The sequence below is a fragment of the Rutidosis leptorrhynchoides genome, chromosome 3, assembly GCF_046630445.1.
Source record: "Rutidosis leptorrhynchoides isolate AG116_Rl617_1_P2 chromosome 3, CSIRO_AGI_Rlap_v1, whole genome shotgun sequence".
Lineage (NCBI taxonomy): Eukaryota > Viridiplantae > Streptophyta > Magnoliopsida > Asterales > Asteraceae > Rutidosis > Rutidosis leptorrhynchoides.
The window spans coordinates 304149236-304161998 of record NC_092335.1 but is presented as its reverse complement, the minus strand read 5'-3'; the positions used below and the strand labels follow the sequence as shown (position 1 = coordinate 304161998).

General features: G+C 34.3%; 1 protein-coding gene across 1 annotated transcript; it reads left to right on the top strand.

Annotated features, from left to right (window-relative positions):
• The first annotated feature begins 560 nt into the window (after positions 1 to 560).
• On the top strand, positions 561 to 9466 carry LOC139897427 (protein PUTATIVE RECOMBINATION INITIATION DEFECT 1-like). The gene is made up of 9 exons (XM_071880120.1): positions 561 to 1055; positions 1324 to 1433; positions 1528 to 1703; positions 2272 to 2580; positions 3100 to 4066; positions 6676 to 7378; positions 7762 to 8042; positions 8142 to 8793; positions 9195 to 9466. The coding sequence occupies exons 1-9, from the start codon at positions 600 to 602 to the stop codon at positions 9390 to 9392; spliced, it is 3852 nt and encodes a 1283-aa protein (XP_071736221.1). The 5' UTR covers positions 561 to 599; the 3' UTR covers positions 9393 to 9466.
• The last annotated feature ends 3297 nt before the right edge of the window (positions 9467 to 12763 follow it).

Below are 12763 nucleotides of genomic sequence, written 5' to 3'. Positions count from 1 at the left end.
AAGCTTTTCACTTGAATCTCGGATAAGACATTTGGAGGAGACCAACACGTCTACCGCTTGCCATAATTTCGCACCCGCGTCCGAACATTGGAAGGAAGTTTTACCACTAATTAAGTTGTAAAAATATAAAGAACTCAAGTCGTCAATGAGTGGCATTGGCTCTTTGATTGTAAGGAAGACCTCATTACTACCAAGTCATTGACTTTTTTTTTTTTTTTGTAAACGAGGAAATCCTCCTATAAACGAACATTATTCTTTATTATTTATATATCACTTAATTTCTACAATCTTCTATAAATTCAAAATACAAGACTTAATAAAAGAAAGATTAATGCATCTTATGCTCGTTATAATTATAAAAATTTGTTTCCACAATTTTACCGGCAAACAAAACGAAGGTTTAAAGGTTACAAGGGCAATTTTATCATTTACTTTATCACCATCCTTTTGATTTCACAAATTCACGAGCAACCACAATTCAATTCAATTCAAATATTATTCATTATTCCTTTAAATACTACGTATATTCAATTTAGTATCACGCGGGAAATAATTATAATTACTTTAGTCTGTACAATAAATAAACTAAACAGTAAACAATGTACTACTCCGGCGCCGATCATCCTCAACGATCAGATTCCGACCAACATCTTCGGCACCAGCAATACCTAACATGCTCACAAGGCCATACTTCATCTCTAATACTCCAAACTCTAGAAGGCGGCTCAATTTGTTTAGTTTGTTTATCGAATCTAATTTCAAACCCTAATTCCCCAACCGTACATGTTTCATACGCACTCTCGCAGCTTTCTCACGCTATCTCTCAACCTCAATTTTCTCACAACCTCTTCACTTTTCATCCTCATTTTCTAGTTTCTCCGCTTGTAACTGCCATTTCTTCTTTCGATGATGAACCTCTTGCCAAACAGATGATTGATTTGATTAATCAGTTGTGTAAGTCTGGTGAATTTTCAGTTTACGGTGAGTTCGTTGCTAGGGTTTCAGATCAACTGTGTTCTGGTTCATTATCCTGGAGCAGGCGTCAGGTTTATATGGTACTGTATTCATTTGTATTGTATGTTATTAGAATTTTGAATTTAGTTTACTTGTGTTTGTGTATCGATTACTATGATTGTACATGTATTAGTCATTTCTCATTAACTCATTGCGATTTCACTTAAAAACTGACTTCCTACAGGACCAATATTCGAGCTATGTAGTAGTTTAAAATTTAAATTCAATATGACTAATACACAACCTTGTCTAGTTAGTGTCATTTCTATATAAGTGGCTTAATTCCGAGCTAACTCTTTCAAGCTTTAGCTACACTGCTTAGGTATTCTGTTGGATTCTCAACAGAACGATTCATACACTTACATCAAAGACAAAGATGCACTTTATCTGAACCTTGTATCAGGTCTCCAGTTGCCTAGGTAAAAGTTTGACTGTACTACATAGTTATATACAGGCTTGTTTAACTCGTTTTGCTTCATTCTTACTTTATTGTTTTTTTATCTTGAAATGCAGTGAAGAGATTCAAGGAGAGATTCTGTTTGTTCTTTATAAGATATGGTCTACGCAGTATGACTTTGCAGGTAGTAGAAAAGGTGATGTCATGTGTGGCCATTCTTTGAAGATTTTACGCTTGTCGCTAGAAGCGCTTTTGAAGACCCATCGTGATGATGTTCGCATGAACTGTGTAGGTTTGTGATTACTCCATGATACAAAACTGTTTTTATCATGTATGTCTTTGCTTATTTACTTATATACCTAGTTTACCATGCTGAGATGCCATATGTTTATAATGTGATGATTCAAGTACTACAATGGATCACAATTGGTGGCTTATTTTAAGACTTTTTACAACTGCAGTCACATTTTGGCACGCAAATCACCGAATTTCCTTTGAATGATGATGAACTTTATACTTGCCTGCAACATATACAGTTCTTGAATTTTTTAGCCAAATTCGTATGAGACAATAATCACATGAACCTGGATTTTGGATTGTTCATCTTAAGATTGCTCGTTAAAATTATCAGATTTATTTCTATAGAAGGAAATCATATAGTTTAATTGCCTCATTTTTCCCTGGAAAAGGTTAATATTCCTTTACTAATGAGCTTTTTGTATTTTGTTTAATTCCTTCTGCTCTATGTTTTTTCTCCCAGAACTAATGAAAGCTGACATATTATGACTCATTGTGTATTCTTCCATCATTATAGTTTTATCTATTCAAAGATAACATTTTGTTGTTGTTATTTTGTGAAGCGCTATTGTCCGTGCTTGCACGCAGAGGGTTCTTTGAGGCTGCTTTGGAGAATGATGTAACCAAGGATTACGCTGAAGCAGATAATTTTATGGAAACAACTGATCAAGAACTAGAAAAGACTCCTCTTAATGTTTTATTTGCTGAAGCCATAAAAGGGCCTTTGCTTTCATCAGATTGTGAAGTTCAAACTGCTACATTGGACTTAGTTGTCCAGTATATGTCTTGTGGAGGTGTTTCACAAAAAGAGGTACAAGCTTTGGTTGAGGAGAATATCGCTGACTACGTCTTCGAAATTTTAAGATTGTACGGTAGGTTCAACATTTCGTTCAATCTTCTTTAGTTTTCTTAGGTTTGAAACTAGTCTGTTTTGTTTCCTATAAAAGATTCTCCACTTTCGCTGATTTTACGAAAGTGAAAGGAGTAATACGTAGTTTGGGTTACTCAGTTGGTTCAGTTGTCTAGCCTTGTTCCCAATACCAATTTCTGTTAAAGAAAACGATGCTCAATCAGTGTTTGGTTTTTTTTTTTTGAAATCACTATGGGTACAGGTTTCGTAATCAAACATATCCAAATACTATCAGAGCTGTACCCTGAAACCAAACACTACCTAATTACAGTGTTGGAGAACTCGGAATTACTCGGCTAGTACTCGGTTTTTGCAACTCGGGGAGTACTTGGTGAAACTCGGGATTATTAAAATCGGTCAAAGTCAAACTTGGTCAACATCCAAGTACATCCCGAGTAGCGATTTTTGCAACCTTGCCTAATTTGGGTCTACCTTCTGAAGTTTGTAGCTGTTGTAAAACATTTATTTTCTATGTTTACAGGGTGCAAAAAGGTTTCTGTTGTCATCTCGTCCCTACAGGTACTCGATCTCTTGTCGGTTGCAGAGGTAGCTTTCAAACAAAGGCTTGCAATCGGGTTTACAACTCTAATTCCCATCTTACGTTACGTTGCTGAAGTTCCATATCATCCTGCTCAATCTCAATCATTAAATCTTGTATCAGAATGTCTTTCAAACTGCCCTGGAATAATTGCAAGTTCCAGTATTGAAGAAATAAGCCTTGTAATGAAAACGATGCTCAAAAAACATGTTGATGGTGAAGCTAACATGCTTCCAGAAACATTCACCTTAGTTTGCACGGTCCTTGTAGCTCTAATGAAATCTCCATCTTCTTATAAAACTTCAAGTAATGCCAAATCACTACAAGATTCATCAAGATACACCATTGAAATTTGCTTGAACTACTATGGTGAACACAGTGGTCAAATGCTACATTCACTTTACTTACTGAAAGAAGCATATGAGTATAGTTTCCAAGGGAGCTCAACAGATTCTAACTATACGGGGTTACGCGATTGTATATTAGACATATGCGAAACTAGATTATTGCCATCGGTAACTATGAGTATTAACGAGATTGATGAGGATATTGCATTGGGTATACTTGAGTTATTTCACTCAATACTGCTGATTCAGTCTGATTTTCGACCCAAGGAATTTGTAACTGTTATGGTTTCATCCTCATGGTTCAGTTTTTCATTTGGATGTTTAGGAATTTTTCCAACAGAGAAGATGAAATGGAGAGTTTATTTCTTATTGAGTTCGATATTGGATGTTCTTTTTGGAGATGAATTTGGGCAATCTGTTAGAGATGTTGCTTTGGATCTTCCTTGTGATCCTATGGATTCGTTGTTTCTGTTAGGGCAGAAAGGGTCCCACAATCAGGAAGTGTTTTGTTGCCAGTCTGCTGTTCTGTTGATACTATATACAAGCTCCTTGTATGATGACAGGTAAAAAAAGAAATATTTTTGTTGTAATTATAGAGGTGGCAATTTGGGTGGGTTGGTGGTTTATTGATTGGTTAGAAATGTTACTCCATCCCTAATTTATTGTCTGCTATTCTTCTTTGGATGTCTGAAATTAATTGTTCACTTTCATAGAGCTACAAATAGGTCATATACTTTCACTTTTTTTCGATTGTAGGCTATATACCCCATAACAAAATACTAGTGTAGGTCATAAACTTTTTTTTTTGAACGGCAAGATTTGCATCAGTGTATTATTTATTTCAACGACACTCATCATTTGCACATAAACACGCGTTCGGGAGGAAACCCGAATCGCATTACAGGAACCCGATCCTTTAACCATCCCGAGGGGCAGGCGGACCGGGTTTGAATCCTGAATGGATCCGGGAGAAAACCCCCCTGAGGTCAATCTGGATATCCATATTTCAGGCAGATTAATTAATAGGATGGGCAGAGCGAGGCTCGAACCCATGACCTAACCCCCAGCCCCAACACACAAGGTGAAGAGGATGCCGTTGAAGCAATGCTCCGTTGGCGTAGGTCATAAACTTTAAAATCGTGTGTTAATGTAAACGAATAAAACTTTTTTAACCGGAACAAAAACACGTGCTGACGTATCATCTAATGTGTCGCTGACATGTCCTTACACGTAGGTTCGGGATTTTCTGTATTTAATCCTCCTTTTACATCAGATCTCATCTCAGTAAAAATAGGGTTAAAGCTACAAATATGCGATATGCTCTCACTTTTGTTCCATTGTAGCTTGTAGGCTATATACCCCATAAAATCCTTGTTGGAAAATCGTGTGTACTTTTACCAAAACAGATTAACGCAGCGGATAGTTAAAATAATGATCTTTTATTATTTTATGAACAAAATTTAACAAGATTAAATTTTCACTTATTTAATGAAACATGCACACGATTAATCTTTCCCAATGATCCAGTTGCACCATAATAATTGTCATGAATATAAAATAAAAGAGGAGTTAACGATATACCTTTCTTGAAGAAACTGATGAACGGAGAGAAACCTACGATCAAAAGTATGACCGTCTCTTTGGATAGTCCACACTACACTTCAAACAACGTCAATCGATGCTAGTCCAAACCCAAGTAATACCTTTGATTAATATTATGAACCAAAATATGTAATATGTGTTTTTGTTCAGTTCACCGAAAGAATGAGAGATGAATTGTATTGATATTGATTGATATAAATCCTTGTGTGTTTTTGGATGATATTGAAATAGGATATCTTTTTATTCAATATTTTTAATCTCTTTTCTCACCTTGAAAACTTTCATGTCATAAGCACCACATATATATATATATATATATATATATATATATATATATATATATATATATTAGATGTCACTACCCACCATCCCTCATATTATATTATATATACTCCATATATTGAAATGTGTGAGACTCAAGTCCGTGACACAAAGATTCTTGATATCTTCAATTTACTTTTCAAATCTAAAACAAATCCCTTTCATAAAGTTGTTTGTTTTATTTCCAACAACCAAATCAAGGAAATCAATTAATATTAATCATTTAATTAATTAATTAATTAAGTATTTTAATTTGTTTCGTTACTTGAGTAATATATATACATCATATATATATATATATATTTTATTTGACGTCTCGGTGTATATGTGTGTGACCCGAAGGCTCAAATGAAGTTGGCCATATAGTTATATGTTGTAACTTGCACATTAATCCTACAATCCTAGTGTAGATCATAAACTTTAAAATCGTGTGTTAATGTAAACGAACAATAAAAAATGAAAATATCGATTCATTTCCATGTCATCTTTGAAACAAAGATAAAAAATGGCACATAAGTATTTTAACCGGTCCATCCGGTAACATGTAACGTTTTGTTTACATAGATACACGATTCGAAAGTTTATGACCTACAATGGTATTTTTTTGAGGTTTATAGCCTACAATGGAACAAAAGTGAAAGTATATAACCTATTTGTAGCTTTAACCCTAATAATAATGAGGTAAAGCTCTTTTATTTTCTTAATGTATGCATGTAAGACAACAAGATAGGTAAAAAGTAATGAGTAAAACTCTAAAGCTTATAAACAGTACAATATAATAATTATGTTTCTTAATCTGCGTGTATTTTTGTATGGGGACGATAAAAGTGGGACGGAGGGACTAGGGAGCATATATCTGTATGTGTCCAGGGGGCAGAGCTGTGTTGACTTGCTATTTGTGTAATTCTGTAAGAAAATCCAACTTCCCTAATAAAATGAATTGGGTGGTTAACTTTTATGCATCGTAAGTACACTTTGGGTGACTTTGTTTGACCTGGTACGAATAAACATAATCAAATTGACCCATTTTAAGTTTTCTTTATTTCTAATCTTTTCTTTTTAATATGAAATATGAATCTGATTATATACCCAAACAGTATGACAACTATTCAGAGAAAAGAGTTGAATCATTTATAAACTTGATGTTTTATTTTTTACAAGAAAAAGAAAATGTTATCAGTGAATGTAAAATGTTTTTTATCCTCTTAATCCCTGTGCTTAATTGCTCAAATTTTATGTCTATAAATAGGCTTGCAGATGATAGGATGGTTTTAGCTTCTCTGGAGCAATATATTTTACTTAATAATTCCGAGATCTTCGGTGGGGTCATCAAACCACTGATAATAAAAGTACTTGTAAATCTGTACGGTCTTTATCGAGGTTTGGCTAAGATAAGCTACCAAATACCATATAGTCCAGATGCCGAAAATACCCTCTTCCATCTTATGGAACAAAAACAATGCGAGTTTCTCTCAGTTAGAATCCACATGACATCACTCAAATGGTTGTTCCAACAAGAAAGAATTTGTAAATATCTATCCAACCAGATTTTAAAGTGGTGTAGAAGATGTATCGTCTCAAATCAAATTGTTGCTTGTAATGACACCGAAACTGTAAAACTCAAACAACTTGCTGAGTTGGTTGCATCTGGGGACAACTATGGAGCCAAAATACTGGTGTGTTTGTTGAGTGAGCTTATTGAAGAAAGCAGACAAGAACATGACATTGCGTTAGTGTTATATATGATTGCAGCAATTATGTTGTTATTTCCGGCTGTTTCGGGACAGTTATGCATAAATGGACTAGCTCTTGCAATTCGGGATCTTTATTACAATCCTTCTCTTTCGACAGATATATTCAATCTTACTAGTCAGCTAGTTTTTTTTATATTACATTCAGTTATCCTGGAATCAGTCTCTGACGATCAAGTGTGGATTACAGTAGCAACAGAGGTTAACAAACTATTCGTTAAGCTTCATAATAAGATGTTAGAGATGTGTTTTACCCATTTACTTATGTCTGGTCGGGTTGTATTTTTCTTATCTAATGGGTCGAATGGTTAAAAATAAAGAAAATAGCTAAAAGAGGAATTAGCAGAACTTGGAATTACTCAACGAGTACTCGTTTTGTAACTCGGGAACTACTTGGCGATTTCTCGGTCAAACTTGGTCAAATTCGGTCAAACCTTGGGATTACTTGGAAAATCGGTCAAAACTTGGTGAAAAGTCGGAATTAGTCGGAAATTAGCTAAAATTGGTCAAAAATTGCTTCAAATCTGTCAAAGTCAAACTTGGTCAACATCCGAGTACTAATTCTGGCCATCTGTCTTTTGCAGTTGATGCACTACTTGATCTCCACAATTGCTGAAGACGGGTGCACTCAGGAAGCTCTTTTAGTAATAAGCATTCTTTCTCTAATTTTGCACCATTCTCTCCACCAAAACCTCATAGAAGCCTCCAAAACCATACTTATGAACACTCAATTGATTTCACTAGTTGATAAAACGATCCATGACGCTTGTTTAAAAGGACCCGAATTGCTCGATCATGATGAGACAACCCAAACCGGAGAAAACCTGATATTTATGCTCTTACTAAACTACTTCTGTCAAAAAAGGTTCACCTTTTTTAGTTATATAAATATATATTTTCCTTTTTTTATCTAAGAGCTAATGTATACGTCTTCAATCTTACTAACACTCTGCTTTTGTTCAAGTGTGCATGTTGTTCTGCCCGGGATTGAAGATACACAAAGCTTACTTGATGGTGACATCAGCAATCAACAGTCATTATCCTACATCAGCATTCAATGTCATGAGTTGTGCAGGCTGTTACATTTTGGATCTAATCCAGTTAAACTGGTATCTTCATACTGTCTTCTTGAACTATTTCAGAGAATAACAGAACAAAAAAGGGAAGAACCAGATGACGTCACACATAACTCCCATCAGTTGCGGTCTGTAACCTCCGTTCTACAGGGCCAAGTTTTCCACAGTGATATTAGAGTTGCTAATAACTGTGCCCGTTGTATATCAATGGCTGTGGAATGGGAAAAACATGTTGATAAAGAGAATTGGTATCGATTGATAACTGAAGAGTTGGTAATGATTTTAGCGTCTCCAGGTTTGGCAACAAAATCTATCATGATTCATCACAAGCCAGCAGTTCATATTGCAGTGTCGCTGCTAAAACTGCAGCAGGTTCCTAAATGGATGTCTGATGTGTTTGATGATACTTGCATAAGTGGTATTATTCAAAACCTGTCACCGAGTAATATAACTCGTGAGATTGTGTTATTGTTTCGGGAGCTTCTTCATTCAGGGCATCTTAACTCCAACCATATTGCTTGCCTAAATCAACTTTTCCAGGTGATAAAAGCAAAACTTTTACAAATTTAAGTTAAGGTGGTAAATTAGACAGGCGGGTAAATATGGGTAGTGTTTGGTTTGGGTCCAAATGGTCCGGGTTGTATTATTTGTTGCCCAAAATTCTGAAGTTAATACTGTATTCATGAACAATTACTGTGTCAAATATAAGGTTTAACAGGTATTCTCTTAAAAAAATAATAAAAAAAATTCTAAAAAATTAACAGGTTTAAAACTTTTGCCTTGACTTTTTATCATTTGATCTGTTTCCTTATTCCTAATTTTTTTTTTTTTTTTTAATTCAAACCTTTTATAGATAAACCATAACCTGAATCAATTCATTTACACTCATAATTTTAAATGCTCTGTTGCATATGTTAAAGTGTTATTTTCTCCTGTTGCAGGCCTGCAGAAAACGTGTTTACTCAGACGACATTCAAGATGCCGAAGTAGAGAACAATAAGAAGATGATTGGTTATCCTGATGATCTGGGAAAAGTTTATGAGGTTCTCATAAAACTTATTTCACCTGAATCATCTCCAAACGAGGGACTATTGGAAGAAATAGAATTGTTTTGCCAAACTCTGATGGAATCAGAATGACAAGAAAGGGAAAAAAAAAAAAAAAGGATCTGTATACAAGTTGTAACCCTTTTAATAGCTATAAAAATCAAATGAAACCAATAGTATGTATGGATTACGTTTGCAAATTATTTGTATAACAAATAGCAAATTTATATCACGCTGGTTGTTAGTCATACAAGACATTCGGGTTTCACATGTCTCATTGGGTGAACTATATAAAGTACACAAATACTTCAATGAAAGTTTGTAACTTTTGCTAGGATTGTATGATTTTGCCTTTACAAAAAAGGATTGGATGATTTTGCTTCACCTGTACTCACAACAGAAATCTGAGTCTTTTATCAGTTACGTAAACGAAGGTATGTTATGACATTTACGTATACATATCATTATTTTATTACATTGTTATATACAAGTATGACAATACGTTTAGTCTACTGTTATCATCAATATGTAAATGACGACAACTTATGACAATTAGGTATACATATTTGTAACGTATACACATCAAACCACATTATATCGAGACTATTCTATCTGTAACTCACAACACTAATTGTTTGATAAACTGAAATAATTTTGCACTGTTATTTATAACACCTGTGCAACGCATGAACTCTAAAGCATATAGCAACAATGTGAAAGACTAATGTGCAAGGTACAACATATAACTATATGGCCAAATTCATTTGAGCCTTCGGGGTCACACATATACACCGAGACGTCAAATAAAATATACATATGATGTATATATATTACTCAAGTAACAAAATAGTAAATCGAAATTAATTCATTTACTATTCATATGAATAGTAAATGAAACGAAATTAATTAATTTACTATTCACACGTGACATGATATAAATTATTAATTATAAGTTACATAACATACCCCTAAAGTATTTGAGAAATACGACTTTTTAAAATATATATCATAACTCCGTATCTTTATAAGATTTTAAAAAGCAAATTGGTTGGTGAATAATTGTACTCCCCATCTTTAAAAACGTGTATCTTGTTTCACAAATAAGAAAAAAGTTGATGTGCATATCACATCAGACATATATATATATATATATATATATATATATATATATATATATATATATATATATATATATATATATATATATATATATGATAGATGTGGTGTGTGGGTCTGGTGCTTGAAAACATACAAGAAAAAAGAAAAATACAAAACCCCTACATACATTATTGTGGTGATCATATTGCCCAGGAAATCAATGTGCAAGTCGATCAAGACAAAAATCACATCAAGATTTATTTTTGATTCTTTTGGAAACAAAAATGAAACGGTTTACGGAGTATTTTATTTATAATTTCATTATAATAATTTGATTATTATAATAAATTACTTGAGTTTGGACTAGCATCCATTGACGGTCGTTTGAAGTGTAGTGTGGACTATCCTAAGAGACGGTCATATTTTTGATCGTAGGTTTCTCTCCTTCAATCAGTTTCTTCAAACATATTAGAACCCAGAACTATTTAATGTTACTTTGTATGATACATAAAGGAAACAATGGGTTACTACTTTTACTACCAAGCTGAAGACAACGTGTTTTCTGCTCGGTCTGTTGAATTCCTGGAAAGAGATCTTCTATTACAAGAAGTCAGTGGGAGTAAAGTAGATCTTGAAGAAATTCAAGTACTTTAAAGTAACATACCTTCAGTAAGCACTAGCAATCCACACGTTGAAACTGAGCGCACTGTTGGTGAGCCAGAACGTGTTACACCTGCACTTTATAGATCTAGTAGAACTCATCGGCTTATGAGGTTTAATTATCTGATTAATTCAGATAAACCTCAACTAAGGAATTATGATGAACCCTCTAGCTGCGTGAGGCCATATCAGATCCTGAATCTAAAAATGACTAGATTCTATGAATACATATATGCAGTCCATGAAGGATAATCAAGTATTTGACTTGATTGATCTTCTACCCAATTGTAAGACATTGAGGTAAAAATGGGTCTTCAAAGGAAGACTGATATGGACGATAATGTGTAACACCCCGTTTTTCCCGTATATGATTTATAGGTGTATTGTGTATGTACGATAGGCGTATGAAGGGTTCGAGACATGTTTGGGTGTTGAGGTCTTGTATGCAAGGAAAGGTGTCAGACCACGTTGAACGTCGCGGCGCGACGAAGGAGGCCGCGGCGCGGCAATTAACTGGAATCCAGATCAGAAGTCCGATTAAAAATGATCCCAGACCTAGGCAAATGTCGCGGCGCGACATTTAAGGCCGCGGCGCGGCGATACGGGCAAACTGGTACCAGATTCTTGTAATTTTAAATAAGGTTCAAGGGCAATTTGGTCATTTCACGTTTGAGCCAGATTTGAGGCTTTAACCTCATCCATTCATTTCATTTCCTAATTTCATTTTCCTTTTCATTTCATTTTCCTCTCAAAAACTCAAACACCCATTTGATTTCAAAGGGATTTTTGGAAAGAAAGAAGCGGGATTTGATCTTTGGCGTAGTTGACTAGGTTGTTCTCCTCGTTCTTAGCTACACGGTGATACTAGTGGTAAGCTCTAACTCCGAATTTCATTTTCTTGTTCATCATTCAAATTTGAGGCTTTTGTGAAATGTCCCGTTCTTATTGATTAAAAACGTTCCATATTAATAGATTTCGTTGCGAGGTTTTGACCTCTATATGAGACGTTTTTCAAAGACTGCATTCATTTTAAAACAAACCATAACCTTTATTTCATCAATAAAGGTTTAAAAAGCTTTACGTAGATTATCAAATAATGATAATCTAAAATATCCTGTTTACACACGACTATTACATAATGGTTTACAATACAAATATGTTACAACGAAATAAGTTTCTTGAATGTAGTTTTTACACAATATCATACAAGCATGGACTCCAAATCTTGTCCTTATTTAAGTATGCGACAGCGGAAGCTCTTAATAATCACCTGAGAATAAACATGCTTAAAACGTCAACAAAAATGTTGGTGAGTTATAGGTTTAACCTATATATATCAAATCGTAACAATAGACCACAAGATTTCATATTTCAATATACATCCCATACATAGAGATAAAAATCATTCATATGGTGAACACCTGGTAACCGACATTAACAAGATGCATATATAAGAATATCCCCATCATTCCGGGACACCCTTCGGATATGATATAAATTTCGAAGTACTAAAGCATCCGGTACTTTGGATGGGGTTTGTTAGGCCCAATAGATCTATCTTTAGGATTCACGTCAATTAGGGTGTCTGTTCCCTAATTCTTAGATTACCAGACTTAATAAAAAGGGCATATTCGATTTCGATAATTCAACCATATAATGTAGTTTCAATTACTTGTGTTCATTCGTAAAACAGTTATAAAAGAAGC

Excerpts from the sequence above, each read along its gene's own strand:
- LOC139897427 (XM_071880120.1), top strand. The coding sequence starts at position 600 with ATGTACTACTCCGGCGCCGATCATCCTCAACGATCAGATTCCGACCAA. Across the intron at positions 1,704-2,271 it reads TGTTCGCATGAACTGTGTAG|CGCTATTGTCCGTGCTTGCA; the intron begins GTTTGTGATTAC and ends TATTTTGTGAAG. Across the intron at positions 8,794-9,194 it reads GCCTAAATCAACTTTTCCAG|GCCTGCAGAAAACGTGTTTA; the intron begins GTGATAAAAGCA and ends CTCCTGTTGCAG.